The sequence below is a fragment of the Mytilus californianus genome, unplaced genomic scaffold (genome assembly GCF_021869535.1).
Source record: "Mytilus californianus isolate M0D057914Y unplaced genomic scaffold, xbMytCali1.0.p SCAF_6, whole genome shotgun sequence".
NCBI classification, from domain to species: Eukaryota; Metazoa; Mollusca; class Bivalvia; order Mytilida; family Mytilidae; genus Mytilus; species Mytilus californianus.
Window position 1 is genome coordinate 75,707,718 of NW_026262712.1, and position 19,162 is coordinate 75,726,879.

General features: G+C 31.9%; 1 protein-coding gene across 1 annotated transcript; it reads left to right on the forward strand.

Moving 5' to 3' along the window:
• Window positions 1-5,414: 5,414 nt before the first annotated feature.
• LOC127704433 (uncharacterized) lies at window positions 5,415-10,344 on the forward strand. The gene is made up of 5 exons (XM_052208477.1): window positions 5,415-5,524; window positions 5,993-6,235; window positions 7,672-7,749; window positions 8,437-8,514; window positions 9,638-10,344. The coding sequence occupies exons 1-5, from the start codon at window positions 5,467-5,469 to the stop codon at window positions 10,183-10,185; spliced, it is 1,005 nt and encodes a 334-aa protein (XP_052064437.1). The 5' UTR covers window positions 5,415-5,466; the 3' UTR covers window positions 10,186-10,344.
• The last annotated feature ends 8,818 nt before the right edge of the window (window positions 10,345-19,162 follow it).

The following is a 19,162-nucleotide window of genomic DNA, read 5'->3' on the forward strand; positions in this document are numbered from 1 at the left end:
TAAGGTGAAAAAATATATATGGGTGGACCATTAAAGGTTTCTCGTTGAAGCAGCATTTCAAGTGTAAACGGCAGTTATATTCATTAATTAGTAAACTGGTTTTCAAGGGAAAAGAAAAGCCAAAAGTTGTGACAAGTGCATTCATACTCGAAATAGTTACCTGTAGGAAAGCATATACTATTTAGAATTGGAAATCATAGCCAATACATTGACAGTGCAGCTTATGTAGCAGGATCTACTAACTCTTCCCATTTACCGGACTTCACCTGTGTGTTTACGAGTTCGTGTTGCTTAGTCCTTAGTTTTCTGTATAGTGTTTTGTTGACTTAGTTGTCTTTGTCGTTTTTCTTTTGTGTCATAGAATTGTCTCTTTTTCTTCGACTTATGATTTTTTATTGTCCATTTTGGTATTTTCTTCGTCTTTTTTTGACAAAAAGGAATATTTTTTTTTAAACATTGAATATTCTGACATTTATAATACAGTAAATTTGTTATCAAAGATTGTAATTAAAAAATTCTTTTACGTAGATTGATATATCTTTTCTATTTTTCAACAGTAAATAAACTATTCATCTCCTCTGTCGTTATTCGTCGAAATAAATGCTGCGTTCACACGTAATTCGAATTCGGTTCGCATTAACTAATTCAAATTAGTTTAATTCGCATTCGAAACGTTTAACGTCCAAACGTCCAAACGTAAATTCTAATTCGAATTGCAATGCGCGTCAATTGCGAATTGGATAATGCGATTTAGCCAATTCGAATCAATTCGAATTAAAAAAAGAAGAGTGTGTGATTCTGCTATTGTTACAATATTATACATATTTGTATTGATATAACAAATGATATCAGAAAAAATACAATTATGTAGATCGAAAAATAGAGCAAAGTATGCGTTCTTGTTTTTAATTGTTTGGAAAAATTACTGCACCAATAATTTTGGCCCGGAGATATAAATTGTCAAAATACGCATCCATTACAGTAAAATTGGTACAGTCAATGTTATTTCAATCACTGTATCGATACCTCTTCTGATGGACTTTAAGTCTATGAGGGTATTACCATCTCAGTACGGACAAAAAAATATGGATATTGTTTTAATTGAATTTACTGTCATGATATTTCGAAATATTTCTAAATTAAGGAATGTATCTTCTTCAAACATAGCTTTGATTCCTGGTTTTAAAAAAGAAGATGTGGTATGATTGCCAATGAGATAACTCTCCACAAGAGACCAAATGACACAGAAATTAACAAATATGGGTCACCGTACGGCCTTCAACAATGAGCAAAGCCCATACAGCGTTTGTTTATTTTATTGATCTAGATTAAAAAAGAGAGGTTTGACACTTCAAAAAATAACTTCGTCAGTGGTTCTCTTTTAATTTCAATTTTTATAATTTGGGTATTTTTTTGTTGATCATTCATAAACTTTATATTCACGGGCTGATTAGGTGCACCATACATTGCATAGACACCTGTCTATTGTTACAGACCGTATGTTAAGCTCAAGACATCCTTGTTCGGTTTATCTGTCTGATCTTCTTTAGGAATACCCAAGATCCATTTTTTCATCGTGACTAAAAATATTCAGTGGCAAATTTTTGAGAAAGAAAAAACAAGTTATACATTTAAAACAAATTTGCGCTGCCACTACGAACTTGCTAATTATTGTCCAGTGCCAGTTAACACCAGCAATAATAAGTTAATAGCAGTATGCCGTATAAATTACGCAACACGTCCGTTTTTGCATTAAATGTAAGGTTACGGTAATTGGTAACTGATGGTAACTAGTCTTCGACCAGAATAGGTTCAGATTAATTTACTAGATATTTTTAATTTGTTATCAGTTACATTTGGCGATTATCGTTCATTTGATAATATTTCCGAATTTCAAAACTTAATACTGAACATGTCTTTGAATTTGTATGATAAACGTCAAGCATGCATTGCAGCCGATACTACCAATGTCAACAAGCTCAATATCACTCCCTGTTTATCATATGCAAATCCGGTGAGTTTCATTCTAAGGTTTGTTTCAATGGGATTTTTTTTACTGAATTTGAAAATTCTCAATAACGATTATTTTAATCTATTATTTGAAAAAGCATAGACCTAGCCTTTTTGTTGACAAAAAGGTTTAATTTGTATTTGCCAAACGTCCAGTGGCAAATATTGGATGCATGTTATAGTCCTGAAAAGCTGGGCGTTTAGAAAACAATAATCAAACCTTTGTGTTGTGTTAAATATTAATGTGTTCAATATGAACTTGATAACGGCATTTCTCTTTTTGACCTGTTATCTATTTCTTGCGCGAAGAGATATTCCTCGTAGCACAATGCATGGAGTGGAATACGAAAAAGTGATACGAAAAATACGTTAATTTGATTGGCTTATCAAACATCATGAGACGATATTACGACATTTCCATTGGCTATTCGTTAGGTTATTGATGACTTCAAAGGTTAACACGATGTACGGGGCTCCTACAGGGTACTCCCCTCAGGTCGCAAGGTCGCTTTTAAATTCGTCGCAAGATCGTGAGGGCGTTTTTTAAGGGAAATATACAGATCGCAGGTCGTTTTTTCCAACATAGAGGTCGGAAGTCGTTTTTATATTTAAAGGATCCATTTAAGTCAATGTTGTGTCGATTCTTGTGTTATTAAACCAGGGACATATATGTTCCTGATTAAACCTTTTAGTTTTATATTAGATATTTGGACATTTTGCTGTGCCCTTGGGTTCGGTTGTTCTTGTTTTGTTTGAGGCCATCCAGAGATGGCTGTCTGTAAGTTGGAAGTTCCTGCTCTATTGAAGTTCGTGTCGTCATCTCTAGATTTATTTGTGTGTGGCATTTAATGATCAATATGTGATGTCTTCGTGCCATTAACCCATATCCATTCTTTTCCATATTGAGATCAAAACAGGACTTGAACTTTTCGATTTTTCAGAACAGTAGTTTCAACCAAAAATTCAGTATTTCACTAATCCAGCACAATATTCATATTGAGCAAGTCCTCAGAACTCTTATAAAACTACCGGGGATGTAGAGCTGGATTTACCTACTGAGATACTTTGAACACGATCTATAGACTGATGGCAACAAGGAAATGTCTTAAAGACAGGGGTATCCCGCTCGGCGCTTATTTCCATTTTCGATGGAACGCCCCCATTTTTACACAGTTGTTAGTCCATATCATGATGAATAAAGAGTACGGTACAAAATTTTATGAAGATTCGACTTGAAACTTTTTAGGAAATCATCTTAAACGCAAAGGTAAACCAAAGTGTAACTGACGAACGAACGGATGGACGAACAGACCGAAAAACTATATTTACCACAACAACGTTGTCGGGACATAACACATGAAACTGATCATCAACCTTACTTGGATACATTCGTCTCTTTGGAGTACACACAGAGACGCTAGTAGCTAGTGCCGTATGTGCTAATGATGACCATCGCCCATAGTGTCCATAGTGTATTTGAAGCAATAACCCAGACCAACTTAAATCTTTTTTAAGAAACAAAAATGGTCCAAAATGATCATAACTTGACAATTTGATAGCTTATCAGGCTCTAGAAACAAAGAAACGAAGACTTCTAACCGACTATAGATACAAAAAGGGTCACAAATAGTTCAAAATTGATTATTTGAAAACTGCATGTTGATTTAAGATGAAAATCGAACTTAACTTGTATTTTATAGTGCTAAACAATTGGCGACAAAGGACCACAAAGGAAAACATCGGGCCCAAAATGGCAAGGTCGTTTTTAGCGTGGGTGAAGTCCGAGGTCGTTTTATTCAAATTTTACAGGTCGCAGGTCGTTTCTAGAAGGCCCTCAGGTCGGAAGTCGCCCCTAAAAAGCCCGGAGGTCGCAGGTCGTTTTTTACCCTGCGACCCTCATGTACACTTCGTCCATGTCAACGGACAAATTTGGTTTCTTCAACCTGAAAATCTTTGATTCAAGGCATTTTGTATTTAACACTATGATAGTGTTACGGTGGCTGGGGTGTCTTCCTCCATCTTGGATTTTGAAGTAGCAGATGACAATTGGTCTAATTCTGTAATGAAACGTGCAAATTTTGAGAGTAGTATGTAATTCATGTGTAAGACTTTTCATGTTGATATAGAAAATAATGTGTTTTATCATATTTACGGCTGTATTTTCTAACAAACACAACATTTTTGTTTGATTCATTTTTTGTCAACTTTGCCACATAAGAGGAGATAACTCAGATAGTAGGGGAGATAACTCAGATAAAGTAATTTTTATAATAGGAAGTGTTGTGAATTTACCTATTTTAATATGTAGCAAGAAAACAAGTCCGGTGACCCCATTTTTCTTTTTCTTATCTGCTAGCATGTTATTAGAGCTATCTTCTCACATTTTATCTTAAAATTCTATGGTGTAGTTTTCTTTTTATCACACAAAATTGGATTTTCCATGCATAATCTATACAAAATCTGACAATTTTGCACAACCTGTAGCGTGAAAAAAAGTCCGGTGACCCATACTTTTTAATATTTGAAAAAAAGCATGATAAAAACTACATTTTGACAAATTATTAAAACATTCTATGGATTTTAATTAAGACCCCCTATCCACCTTAACTACAAAAAGAAATAGGTTTAACAACTCGTGAGAATTGGATATCGCTTGATATCAACTCTCGTTATTTAATTTAAATAGTAACAATGTACTCTTCGAAGGCACTTTCATTATTATATTAAAATTAAATACCTCTAGTTAACGATATTCCATTCTCACTCGTTATGAAACCTATAAAACAGCATCGGGCAGAGATAAAGATTCCATTTCCAAATTTGTTGTCATTTTCCGTCAATTTGTTTTAGAATATAATATTTACATAAATTAGAAGTGATGTATAATGTATCGAACAACCTCACAACTACAAAAGTTATAAATATTATTATGTAGGAATCCCTTATTTTTGGGGAAAAAAGCAAAATCTTTTATTTATAGAAATCGTATGAATCAATACGATTGAAGTAGAGTAAGTATATGTTGATATCATAGTGAAATACAATATAATTGAATATGGGATATCGCCTTTATAGTTTCCATGTTCATTGTAAAATTTCGTACAAAGAAAGTCAATATGATTATGAAAAATTTAAATCTATATGAATGGTTTTTGAACAGTATGCGTCGATAAACTTTATATTTATCCTGAAGGTTTTTGTTTGTTGATGAAAATCCATAATTCCTACCTATATCCCTTATATAGGTTCAATGAATCATCTCTGGAAACAAATAATCACGTTTTCTAGCTATTTCCTTGTTTAAAAAGTTCTCGTTAGCTCGAAACTATTAAATGAATCATAAAAAAATAGAGGAAATTATTACTCATATTTAATTAATTGAATAAAAGGAAATGCAAATAGTTAATTACAACTCTTTATTAAATTGAATCTTTGAAATGTCCGAAATAAGATGAAATGGATGTTTTTATTTTTATGTTTTTAGCTAATTTTGCCTGGTATCACATAGCAGCAGGTATGTGAGATAATTTATTAACTTCATTTTACGATCTTTTACCATTGATCAAATCTCTTCGTTCTGTGCATAAATATGATTCTAAAACGGAGACACTGACGGAAAGAGAATGTAAATGAAAGAAAAAGACAACAATACCATCTACAACAATAATAATAAGGTTACCAATGTTTAATCGAGACCAGTCATAAAAAATAACCATTTTTATGTTTCCAGTTTAGACATTTTTGTTGTTTTTTTAAGAAATGTCAGAATATCCCGTCTTGAACTGTGTGCAGGTTGAAACGTTAATGGATTATGTGTTTTTTAGCACAAGGGTATTCCTTGTAGTAAATAAACAAAAATGATTGAGATTTTTCTTTTCATATATATATATATATAGAGATGTTAAATTCAATTTTATGTGAAGACAAATATTAAATCTATTCGCCCAGAAATTATAAATTTTGTTTTATTTCGATATTTCAGACGACATGTTTGTTAAATCTGGAGATAATATTACACTGCATTGTTCGGTTGTCGGAAATTCCTTTTTTTGGACAAAAGATGATTTCAATCACCTTTTCGACAACCAGAAATATGATGGTACCAGAACCGTTTCTTTAACGGTTATCAATGCTCATCGTGACGACTCTGGTTTGTTTCGCTGCACTGTATACACGGGCATGGGTCCATATCTTCATGGTCCGTATCATAAATTGAACATTATTGGTAAGTAATTTCATAATTATTATGTTATCATCATCGAAACTAGCATTCAAATCCATTTTTGAAGGTAAGTTAAAGGTAAGTTGAAGAATGAAGTGCACTTATAGTGCTGTACTCAAATATATATCTAATCTAAAATGGAGGATCGTCAATACCCATATTTATAACGAGTACATTTACCATGTATCGTTTTTAAGCTAGTATATATTCATTTAACAAAACATATCCCTTGAAAATATTTGTTTAAATATAAATCTATGCCTTGTGGTGTTTGATATTTTCATTGATTAAGTTGTAAAAACTTTTGACATTCAAGGGTACGTTAATTATCTCTTTTTTTTTAGTTTTTCTTTCTAAAACCATTTCGCAACAGTAATAATTGAGAGATTTGATATCAGACCAGCATGCCTAATTTATATATTATTGACAATGACAATAAATACGTTTTATAAATTCCAATTTGTTCTATTGCATCGCGCGTTGAGCAAAAATACTAATTACAGGTTTTATGTAGTTCTTATTATCTTGGAGGTTTGAATGTGGAATCCTTTTTTTTTTTTATCATATATAAATATATATAGGTACCTCGTCTAGAATTTAGCCCAACAGTGATAGATCCGTTAACTTCCCTCAGTGGGATTCGAACCCTGCATCTGTGACATCGTGACAACTATAATGGCCAATGCAAAAAGACATAACTCGACTAGCGAAGGTATATTTATATAGCCTAGTCAGTCGAGTGATCTAGGAAGCAGGAAAAAAGTGACTTAAGAACATAATTTTGCTATAAAAATTTGCATATCTAACATTGTTGGGCTAAATTTAAGACGAAACATATATACATCGTTGTGTTATACTTTATCCGATGGATAACTCCTGTCGTAAAGTAGTCACATGTTTAGACGTATAGATACATATGTAAGCAGAAGCCAAAAACTGGGTAATGGACTTATGATATGACACTTATTTATCTCTAAAAATGATTTTTTTTTTTTTTTTTTTTTTAAATATTTCCGTTTATTGAAATCTCCTTTTAATATTTCATATGCCAGTTTTAATCATTGATCTAGATAAGAAACAGTTTATTTCGTTAATGAGACATATAGTTCTTTTTTTCCCCCAGCAGTAAAATAAAAAATTATGAGTTTAAAGAAAGACATCATTAATATAGAAACATAATTCTCTGTAGAAATAAGTCGCAAATTCAATGGTTTTGAAACTTGATATATAGAGTTCAGTCGATGTCTCCATGTCGTATATTAGTATTCCACATATTATCCTTCACATATGCTATTCAAAGTGGTACAACATTCGTCCAAAAAAGCTGGAAAACTTCAAAAAAGGATAAATCTACGACATAATCTTCTGACTAGGAATTATATAGATCTGGAAACAAAGACAATGTAGCTCTTTTATTTATGTTTTTGTTATTCTTTCAGACAACAACACAATATCTGCAGGAAGTAATATAGGAGTGGACATGAAAACTGAGAAAAAACTGTCAACAGTGAATATAGGTAAATGTAAACTCAGTCTTCCAAAGAATATATATATAAAAAAAAAACAATGAAGAATGCATTTACCGTTTTGTTATCGTTTATATATATTTTTACCTCTCTGGCGTGTCATTTGTTATTTCATAAATTAATTAAATTTAAAAGATTATAACACATGGTTAAAATTACTTTTATATATTGTATGTAGTAAAATATATGGAAAGTAGAAGTTTAACATAGTGCGCAAAAACAAAAAAAAAAACAGACCCGTCAATCAAACTTCTAACTTTCGCAGGCAGCCTAACTATTATATTTTTTTAATCAGCATACAATGCTTTTTAAGACCTTGCGATTTCTATTTTGGTTCGGTCATCCTCCCAATACGTCAATGTCAGTCTAAAGCGATGTTCATGTAGAAAGTACTCAAATTGATAACCCCATATTAGCCCGACCATGTGGTTGACATGGAAGTTTCAACAAAGAAATGTTCAGACAATACTTTAAACATCTATACTTTACCCTGTTGTTTTGATGAAAGTTATGTCGTTTTCGGTTTAATTACGACAGACGCATCTTGTTATATACTATGTATAATATAAAGGTTTTTTTAACATCAACAATAAAAAGAAGGAAAAAAACAACTATTAATCATTCCTGCTTATAGTAATGATAGAATTATAAATAGTTTTTCATTTTATGTTTATTTAGGTTATGAAGAAACATCCATTAAAAGTGAGTTTGGGACAGACATGAAGTTCATAGGAATATTTTCAGATGTAACAATAGGTAAAAAACAAATTGACGTATCTTAAACAAACATGCGTAATTTAGTCTGATCGGATATACGATGGACAAAACACTTTACTCTGAATGATCCAATAAGGCTTCACATGATCAGATATCCTGAAAATTAAAACAACGTGACATTTTGGAGCAGTTCCTTTTTTGCTGTTGTTGTAAAAATGAAATAAAAAAAATATACAATCTAGTCAGTAACTAACTTTTTAAAAGATAATATATACATTTACAATATATAAAAAAATCATTTGGAGCATTCCCAATATGGTAAAAGACATATATTCCTCCAATATAGAGAGTTCTTATGCTTCAAAGCAAGTTCAACTTTGTATACTTCTTTCGTATGACAGTAACGACACATTGACCCAATTTCGTAGCTTTGCAAATAGACTTAATACGTTCTAAGTTTCATACGATTATACTTTGGGGTTACAATAAGCTGCAAAACAAACAGTAACAATCGTTTTACTGGCATTGTAGTACTTGCGAATGTGAAGAAACAAGGATATTTAGGTTAGAAGTTACTACAACAAGCTACTTTGATTTTTCAAGGAGGAATTATCGGATATTATTATATACTTAGTAGTAAATACAGATAAATTGTATGTGTAATACAATCATTGGCAAGCGTGCTGTATCAGCCACCCGTGATGATATCGATATCAGCACGGTTGCAAAGGCTTTATCACACCTTTAATCTGTATGACGTCACGTCATCGATTACAGTCACTGTTGCAAAGGCTTTATCAAACCAATAATCTGTATGACGTCATGTCAAACCTATAATCTGTATGACGTCATTTCAAACCTCCTTACCTGTATGACGTCATGTCACACAAAAAACATCTACGTGAGGTATATGCATATAATAAAGTGTATATGATATGGCTTTTTCAATATCACACACCGTATCAACCCTCAACCAATATAATCCCTCGAGCAGAGCTCTTGGGATTATATTGGTGTCTCGGGTTGATACGGATGTGATATTGAAAAAGCCATATGATATTCTCTATTTATACAATTTGCATATTTGCTATATTATCCTTTTGAGAAATTCATTTATTAAGAACCACGGAACCTCAAAAACAAATTTAATATTTTATTTCAGGCATCATCGTTGTAGGAACTGGATTTATAATTATTGTCATAGCGACTGGTGTTTTGGCCATACTGTGTAACAAAGATCGTAAACCAAGAAAATTACCAATACGACAAACACGAAGACATTTTCTCCGAAGATCGTCGTATAATACTGAGCCTAATTTGAAAAGTGATGTCTATCTAACTACTGACCAAAGATACGAGTATTTTGAAATTGACGAAAAACTGTCGACTTGTGCGCCATATGATAATGCAGAATACTCGTACGAAGACCTAATTACTAGAAGACAGTACACATATATGCCAATAAATCAAAATATAAACATTGGAAACATTGACGGAAACTCAAGATTCGAACCTATTGATTATGGCTATATAGACGGACAGTCATCATTTGAACCCATTGATTATGGCTATATAGCCGGGGAGTCATCATTTCAACCTATTGATTATGGCTATATAGACGGAAAGTCATCATTTCAACCTAATGATTATGGCTATATAGACGGAAAGTCATCATTTCAAACACCTGATTATGACTATATAGACGAGTAGTCATAATTCAACCGCTGATTATGACTTAAAAGATGGGTCGGTGTGATCTCAATCAGTCGCTTATGTCTATTTATACTGACAGTCAGCTTGTAAACCTTAGAATTATTGTTTTTTTTATGAATAATTACCTCCAGAAAATAAAGCAAACTTCATAATTTCGATTGCCTAACAAAAGAACTATGAATTTACAGCCAATATAATATCCCACTAAAACATCTGTATCGATCATATGCTTAAGAGAAGGTTTTAGAAAATCTGGAATGCCTTACACTCATGTTGGTATCAGCATACAAAAGGACTATGAACATTTCTTCCTTCTTTCATTATCAAAACTAAACAAAACTACTTATAATTACGATTTATAGCAGGCTGGTCTAGATATTTTTTACCTAATTTCTATCTCAACTATTTTGGATTATATACACGGGATAAAAGTCTAATGAAATCATAAGAAATTAAACACATATTATTGTTTCTGCTGTTCCTCGTCTTGAAGCTTCTGTGAGGTCTTCAACAATGAAGTTACTACAATATCGTACATTGAGCAATATCAAGACGACTAACCTCTTTGGTGTTAGCATAATGCAGGCAAATTATCATTTTTATCATCATTCAACCTTGAACGAATTTTGATTTGGCTCAGATTTTCTGACAGCCCGTTAATCTAACATCACATAAAAAATAGTTTTACAGCGCAAAGTCAACATCGATTTGTGTCAATGATCTTTAAAATCTCATTTCAAAAGTTCAGATAGCGCAAAAATCCAGTTTTAATTGTTTTAATCCCTTGTATAAAAATATCAACACTTAAAAATAAGAAAATTTCCTCACGGAACATTTCATTCCATTTAGTGATGTCAAAAGTGAAAGCAGGCGGTAATAATGGTATGCCGCCATTATTATCGAAAATATAACTCTTCAGGGTATATATAGTTATGTAAACTAACAAAATTACGCTATAAAAAAAGAATTCTGATTTTAACCGAAACTTTTATAACAAAAAAAAAAACAAACAAAACCATGAAATACTTGTTACTACGAGAACAAAGTATGCCAATATAGTAGTACAATTTGAACATAGATGGTAGGGCTAAATTTCCATAAATATATCACACACTGATGGACTTTTTTAAAGGTCTTTAAATCATCACATCTAAACTTCTTCAACATTATATGGTATTAATGAATATTTACTAACCAGATTATAAATGCTTTAAATGAATTGCTTACAACGCTAATTTTGGTACATGTTGGAAATTTTAGAGATGAGAAAGAGGCACACAAACCAAAACCGAAGTCATGGGGGAAGTAAAGGTTACATTTTCCGTCTTCCAGCTACAAATTCAATCATTTGTGCTATATCAAAAACTAGGAAATTTTCAAAATTATTTTTTTGTTTTCTTCAACTGTTATCTTTCGTCCGATGAACAGTTTGATTTTATGCATAAATGTGAAGTTCGTATTAAAGATTATAATGTGAATAAAAGGATGTTTTTGGGGGTATGCCAATGAAACAGTAGCCCACCAACAAAAAAATAATCTAGAGGTCAACATATGATCTTAAACAATACTGAGTGTGTACACAGTACCGGCATGTCTAGCTTTCAGTTGCCACGAGTCTTTAATTAAGCTGAAAAGAAAGAAATTCATCAGTCCACAATAACTATTCCTGAGAGGTTTTTCACATGGACAGATTAAAAAGAGTGAGGTATATTTGATACACACGTTTTTATTTCCGAAAACAATATTATTAAGTTAAAGTATCTTAGTAGTATTTGTTGAGTGTGGTGAATTGATATAGTAAGCAGTCGGTATTTTAATGTGTACTTATTGTGCATGGCTACTGGATGATTTGTGTTTATACTCGTATGAAGCAGAATTCATAAAAAATCTTCTCAAAGGAAAAAAACCCACTTAGCTGCCAAGTTCTTTAATTTCACTTTCAAATATATTGATGTTGTCCCGGTACTTAATAACCACAATTTCAGTGGATGGTTGTACCTCATATATCCAAGGTACTGCCAAAAGTAAAAGGTCCGCGACATATCTTGATCATTTCCCTGATATTGAAACAGATAGACCACTTCAAACTACAATCTAAGACAAAAATGGCGATTGCAACTTCCTCATTGTCAACTTCCCGACTCTCAATAGAAGCATAACCACTACCAATCGTAAGGCGTTTAGCTATCTCAATTGATACGTTAAACGTTACATATGTGTTCAATATACGGAACTCAATAACTGTGCTGTGCACCTAACATAAAATCTGCCCCATCAAAGTAATTGTGAAGTTCAACTGAAAGAACAATTTCAATCGACAATACACAAGTTTTACGTTTTCACTACTTTTTAATAAACATTTATCACAAACCCTCTCATATTCATATATACTTATCTGATTGACTTGTCCTGGACCGTCCTAACTTGATTACGTTTGATTGTCCTTTTGTTATATTTTCGAGCTTTCTTTAGGATTGAATATTCATAATATTAGTATTAGCAGTAAAATACACTTGATACACAATTCATCGTCCGTGCAAAAGAATGTTCTTTAACAAGACAAATGGGAAGGAAGCAAGGGGCCTATAAACAATCCAAAGGTAACTGAAACAACAAAACTATTGTAATGTTTGTTTAGTTTTCAACGGAAAAGACCTTGTATGAACGTGAAATTGACATATTTCTATATCTTTTTGTTTGATATACGGACGTCCACAGTAGACAGGTGTTTACACAATATGCCAAGTTCTAAATCGTCCCGTGTCTAAAAGTGTTATGGATGAATTTAACAAAGACCATAACAGATCTGAAATCACGCGAAATTCTTCAAATGGAAAAAAAAGGTACACGAAGAACACTGGTTTGAAAATGTGACACAAGTCAAGAGAGAAAACAAAAAGCCTGATTAACATTATGAGAATGAATGAAAGACAATTATGTCGAGCAAGGTAGATTGTGTCGACTACGGTAAAATGTGGTATGTTATATAATCCAACTATACCAAGTTACCAATTTTACCAAAGAAAAGAAAAACGGTCGCAAATTAAATCTGCAGAAAATTCTAGGGATCAAGAAACTTTAAAACACCTCTCATCAGAATAATAAAGTTAGATTGATGTTCATTGTCAAAATGTATGTCATTTCCGGCTATGCCTATGCTATAGACGAAAAATCACATGACAAGAATTCAGTTTAAAATGCCTCTTGGTGGATTCATCTAGCCACGAAATATGTCCTTCGTCAATTAAAAGTTAAACAATTCTTCAGTTACCAATGCGTAAGAACAATTTTTATAACTTTTAAAGAAAACCATTTCATGAGTTTTTTCTCACATATTCAAATGATTGTCAACCTGTGACCGTCAATTACACACCTGGATGACACACTGTTAACTTATCCCAGCAATATATCAAAATAGTAATATTTATTCTCCCTGGCTGTTCATGGTTTATGAATCAAAGTGTAAATAAGTTTGTAAGTACACCAGTAAGCCGCTAGAATTATGAATTTACTATTTTTGATGGGGTTCGTTTTTAAGTTTTGGGGATAGTGTATGTCTTCCAGGTATCTTCTAATAAGTTAAAATTAATAAAGTGTGGTATCCTGTTTATTCATCATCAGGTTGTGCATAAATTGAGAAATTAAGTTTTCAGCGTTTCGAAAGGGAAAGCATATGAATAAAAGGAAATTTTGGGTATGCATTTTTACGTTTCGTCAATTTCTATCTGATATTCAATGTTTAATACAGAATTTAGATCTTACTACAATTATCTGTCGAAGTAATGTTTGTTTACTGAAGTTTATTTTCAATCAACATATGCATTATCAAAAGGATGACATGATGACTTCCCGTCCGTATAGTCATAATCAATAGGTTCATATAATAAGTTGCCGTCAATGTTTCCACTGTTTATACTTTGATTCAAAGGCGCATATGTGTACTGTCTTCTTTCAAGTAGGTCATCGTACGAATAGTCTACTTGTTCCAATGGTAAATTACTCGACAGTTCTTTATCAATGTCAATATAATCATATCTTGGGTTAATTGATAGATATACATGGCTACTCAACTGTGACTGGAGGTGTTCACTCAGAACATCGTTTTCCTGAGTTATATTATTTTGTGAAAATGTGGATGTTTTTGTTTCTTTTTGTCGTCTCGATCCTGATTTCTGGTTAGATATGTCATTATTTTTAATAACTGTATTTGAACTGTTGTCATCCAGTGAAATATTCTCGGTTGGAACAGTGGGTATAGCATGATGATTATTGTATTCATTCAAATGCTTCCCCTCAGTATTATCGGACGATATCGGCGGGAAAAGAGTTTGTTGTTTTTTTCGTATTAATGACATTCTTTGTTTATGATATTTATTACACAGTATAGCCAAACTACCAGTCATCAAGACAATAATTACAATTGCAATTCCTACAACGATTCTGCCTGAAATGAATTAATAAACCTGTTTTGTAAAATCGTAACATTAAAAATTTCCAAATGGGATCACATTGAGTAAAAATACAAATTTATTATTTTCCATGCTTTATATGACCATCTATACAGAGTTTTGATTGTCCCTTTTCGGTATTTTCAGCTTCTTGTTTCAGCCGAATTAACCCGGTTAATTTCTTATTATTTGTACTAAAATACTGGTAAAGAAAGCATAGATATACAACGAGTCATTGGATTCTTTACGGTTTTAGATCTATATGTTTACGATATAAATGAATTACAGTCTTATGTGACCGATAACTTTCAAAAGTATTTATCAATATACGAACTTGTGGGATTATGTGAAGAACGGTTCCTTCTACTGAAACAAGATCGCAAAGCAAATTCTGTTGTTAAACAATTTAATTTTATTGAGGATATAAAAGAAATGTTCCGAATTTTGATACGAATATTCAAATAAAAGCGACAGTATTTAACAGATGTTTAAAAACTGTCAAAAATGTATTTCATTTATTTCATACATTCAATTTGGCTTGCTGTCTTATTGAGGTTAACTTCACATATCCTTTAAAAAAAATAACAAAGAAATAATAAAACTGTGCTAAGATGTTAAAATATTGCAACAATAAGTACATATGAGCATGCACTTTTTGAATGGTTTTCATAGCGTCATCTTTTAAACTTGTTAAGGTAACAGTTACGTAAATAGCATGTGCAGCGATTGTTAAACGAAATTGTATGAACTTAGAACTTTAAAAAATACAATGAAAAATCGAAAAATTTAAGTAGATAACCGATCTACTTACGAAGTTACAGCCATTTGAAAATGCGAAAAAACGCTATCAAGTACATAGATAAAACGTCAAATGTACCTTACAATGTGAAATTTAATGGTTAATTTCATTCTGCCGTGAAAACCAATCCTACGACTTTTCTATAAAAATTAAATGTTGTTAGGATGAAATTTCCATGGGGTAACCGAAATCCCTTTATATACATAAGCCGTCGAAAAAGTGTTGATAACGTAATACAAGTTGAACCTGCAAAACTTCGTCACATGGACTTCGCAACGTCAATTCTCCATCAGCAGAATCATCGACTACCAACTTAAAATAATGACACTTAAAATCAACCAGTACGAAACAACAGCCGCTTCATAAAGGTGTCTCTTTGATTATAATTTGTTTTTCTAAATTAATGTGTTAAAGAGCAATATGAAATCATTATCCCGTCTAAAAATAGTATTACATGTACTGACCGATTATTATATTCTACGGATTATATGGGATCCTTTGTATTTAGAATTTTGATTCTCAATCAAGGGAGATGTACGTAAATGAACAACAATTCAACGACAAAATGATTAATTGATTTTTGGTCGCTTAACGTCCAGTGGCCAATATTACAAAACGATTAAAGGACATCTTTAAAAATGGAAGGGTTGTTTATACAATATGGCAAGCCCTCTAAATCGTACAGAGTACATAGAAGTTATGAAGAAATTTCTATTGTTCTGCCTATTTCTCTTTCTCGTTCTTTGAAATTCTTTACTGCAATTTGGTAAATCTTTATTCCAGCAAATCAATTAAATGTCTGACGTGGAACCATTCCTTCATCTAAATGGCTAAAAATATATTTTTTGCATAACTATCAGATTGTTGATTTACAAAAATCGTATTTGTCGACATTTGTTACATTGTTCCCGTCCATTGATAAAACATGATCATGCACTTGTGAAACTGGTTGGATAATTTGAATAAAAAAATTCATTTTCAGTTTATTGGAAAATTTGTAACATAAATTTTATTTCAGATATTTTAATTATTGCCAAAATTGCAAACGAATTGATATTGCAAAAATTAAAACTTAAATTAAATTTTGATAGCAATGATTGTTCACAGTTTTTACTGAAATCGCAATAATTAGTCACGAAAGTTTGTCTTCTTTAAAAAAATGCAATAATAAATGCAATCAAACATTTCTGAAGTTTCAGTATTGTATATGAACTTTGGTGTTCATTATTTACTTTTCAAAGCGATGGTAAACGGTAATTGTCGTGCAACGGTTTGGCAATTTTTTTTACATGTTTTCATGTTTCACCATGTTTTGTATAAATGGGTCAAAAACAACATGTAAGCTATTTTTTTTATTTTTCTTTCATCTTAAAATTGCCGTTTTACTTCCCGTTCGTCCGTGTACAAGGCCCTTCCCCCTTTTACGATTTTCATTAAAGTGTCTTTTCCTCATCTGTCCATAAAGGTATGTTTACACGGTACGATTTTCCATCAGATTTTCAATCCGATTTGATACCGTCGCCCAGGTAAGTCGTACAGCGTTCTGTTCACACGAGACAATTTTCCATTCGATTAACCAAACGACATACGATTTTAGTGTTTAAACAGTGCGATTTTGTCGAAAGCAGGTGCACAGGTAAAATTCGAATGAAAATCGTACGGTGTAAACGCACCTTTACAACAATCCAGTACTTCCGACATTAAATTAACAAAATTCATGCCACAGCCACAACAAAAAAAAAAATAATAGTTTTGTTTCAATATTTCATAATATATATATATCAGAGTTTACGCTAGTAAGTACTTTCTACTTCAATTTATAAACCACACTGCGGACGTAAAAGAAAGCAATGTAAACAGCGGTTTTGATAATTACGAACCTACAAATGTTTATTATGTGATTCTATAAGATACATTACTTTGTTCTTACCTATCGTTACATTTGTAAATGTTCGCTTTGAATCCATGTCTGTACCAAACTCACTGTTGGTGGATACTTCATCATAGCCTTTAAAAATAAATCTCTAGACACATTTTGATATAACAATTATAAGATCCGAAACCGATTTATTTTCAATGAATTCAAGAAGTCATTATAAAAAATATTCTATCAAAACCAATGTATTCAAAGGACAAGAAAATAAAAATAAAAAAAAAACATATTTTTTGATAACTCTAACAATAATTATCTTAATCATATGAATAGAAGTTGAAGTATCTGTTTGGAATTAATTGTAAAGTAGTGTTTTGTTTAGTATTTATTTCAATATTAAAGTACAATTATATAAAACAAGATTGTGAAAGATATGTTATTTTTCTTTTTACCTATTGTCACATTTGAAAATGTTCTTTTGAACTGCATGTCTGTTCGAAACTCATTTCTTGTGGATTCTTCTTCAAAGCCTTAAATGCATAAAAATTACATAGCTATGCTTATATTGATCTATCTTTTCATTAAAACTAGTATATAGCGAACTAGTTGTTCTCGTCTATAACAACCCTTTATTAAAATGTTGTGACATGCTGTAGAAATATTAATGTTTGAATTTAGTTTTCTTCTGTCTGGTATTAAGAAAACATTGTTTATATCAGGATCAGTTAAATGGTTCGATTGCTTTTTTATATTAAGATCTCCAATTTGGAGGGGGGGGGGGGGGGGGGGGGGTTCCAAAAAAAGACTAACAATAGAATATCTTTATAGTTTTATATCGAATTAACTTTCATAATATCTAATGATAATCAATTTATGAATGTAACGTAAATCGTAAGTAATAATTACCTTTTTCTAAAATCAATATGTAAAGTCTATTTTCCTTGAATTTTATGCTTTAGACAATTTGAAATACATGAATGTGTTTACAATTGTTTACATCTCCATGTTTATCATCTTTACAACAGGCTATAAACACACTGTTTATATGATCAATTAATTACTTAGATTTTACCAGTATTCTCTGTTGAAAGTATATTCGTGGTTTTCACGTCCTCTCCAAACTCACTTTCAGTGGACAATTCTTTGAAGTCTTAAAAAAGTAAACAAATACATGACTGACAGGACTTACATTGCTATTATACGTTTGGTTTTATTTTGTTTGCTGTTGTTCCGAATTTCAGTTTCAACATAGAATTATGACCTTTTTCTTATGACTGAACTGCGTCGGATAGAAATCGACTTTATGCAAGTGCACGTATTCATGTACATGTATAAGACTTTGATTGATTTTAAAACATTCTAAAATGAAATAAAAGTTGAATTTTGATCTGTTTTGTGAGGTTCTTAATTCAACTAATTTTTCAAAAAGTTACAAACTTTGCATATAGATATTTTTCAACCCGGAATAAGTTCACAGATCTGTTGATATTCATTTGCATAAGGTCGATTTCTATCCGACCCCGCTAAGGTTTTGTTTCCATATTTGACGAACTTGTTAATAACGATACCAAAGGGACATTCAAACTCATCAGTCGAAAATAAACTGACAAATCCATTGCTAAAAGAAAGACCAACAGACAAACAGACAAACAACAGTACACAAAACACTACATAAAAAACTAACGACAGAGCAACACGAACCCCACCAAAAACTGGGGGTAATCTCATGTGCTCCGGAAGGGTTAGCAGAATCTGCTCCACATGTGGCACCCGTCGTGTTGCTCGTGTTAGTACAAAACCGGTGATAAGTCTTATTCGGTGTGTCACACTCATACCACATCTTCTTATATCTAT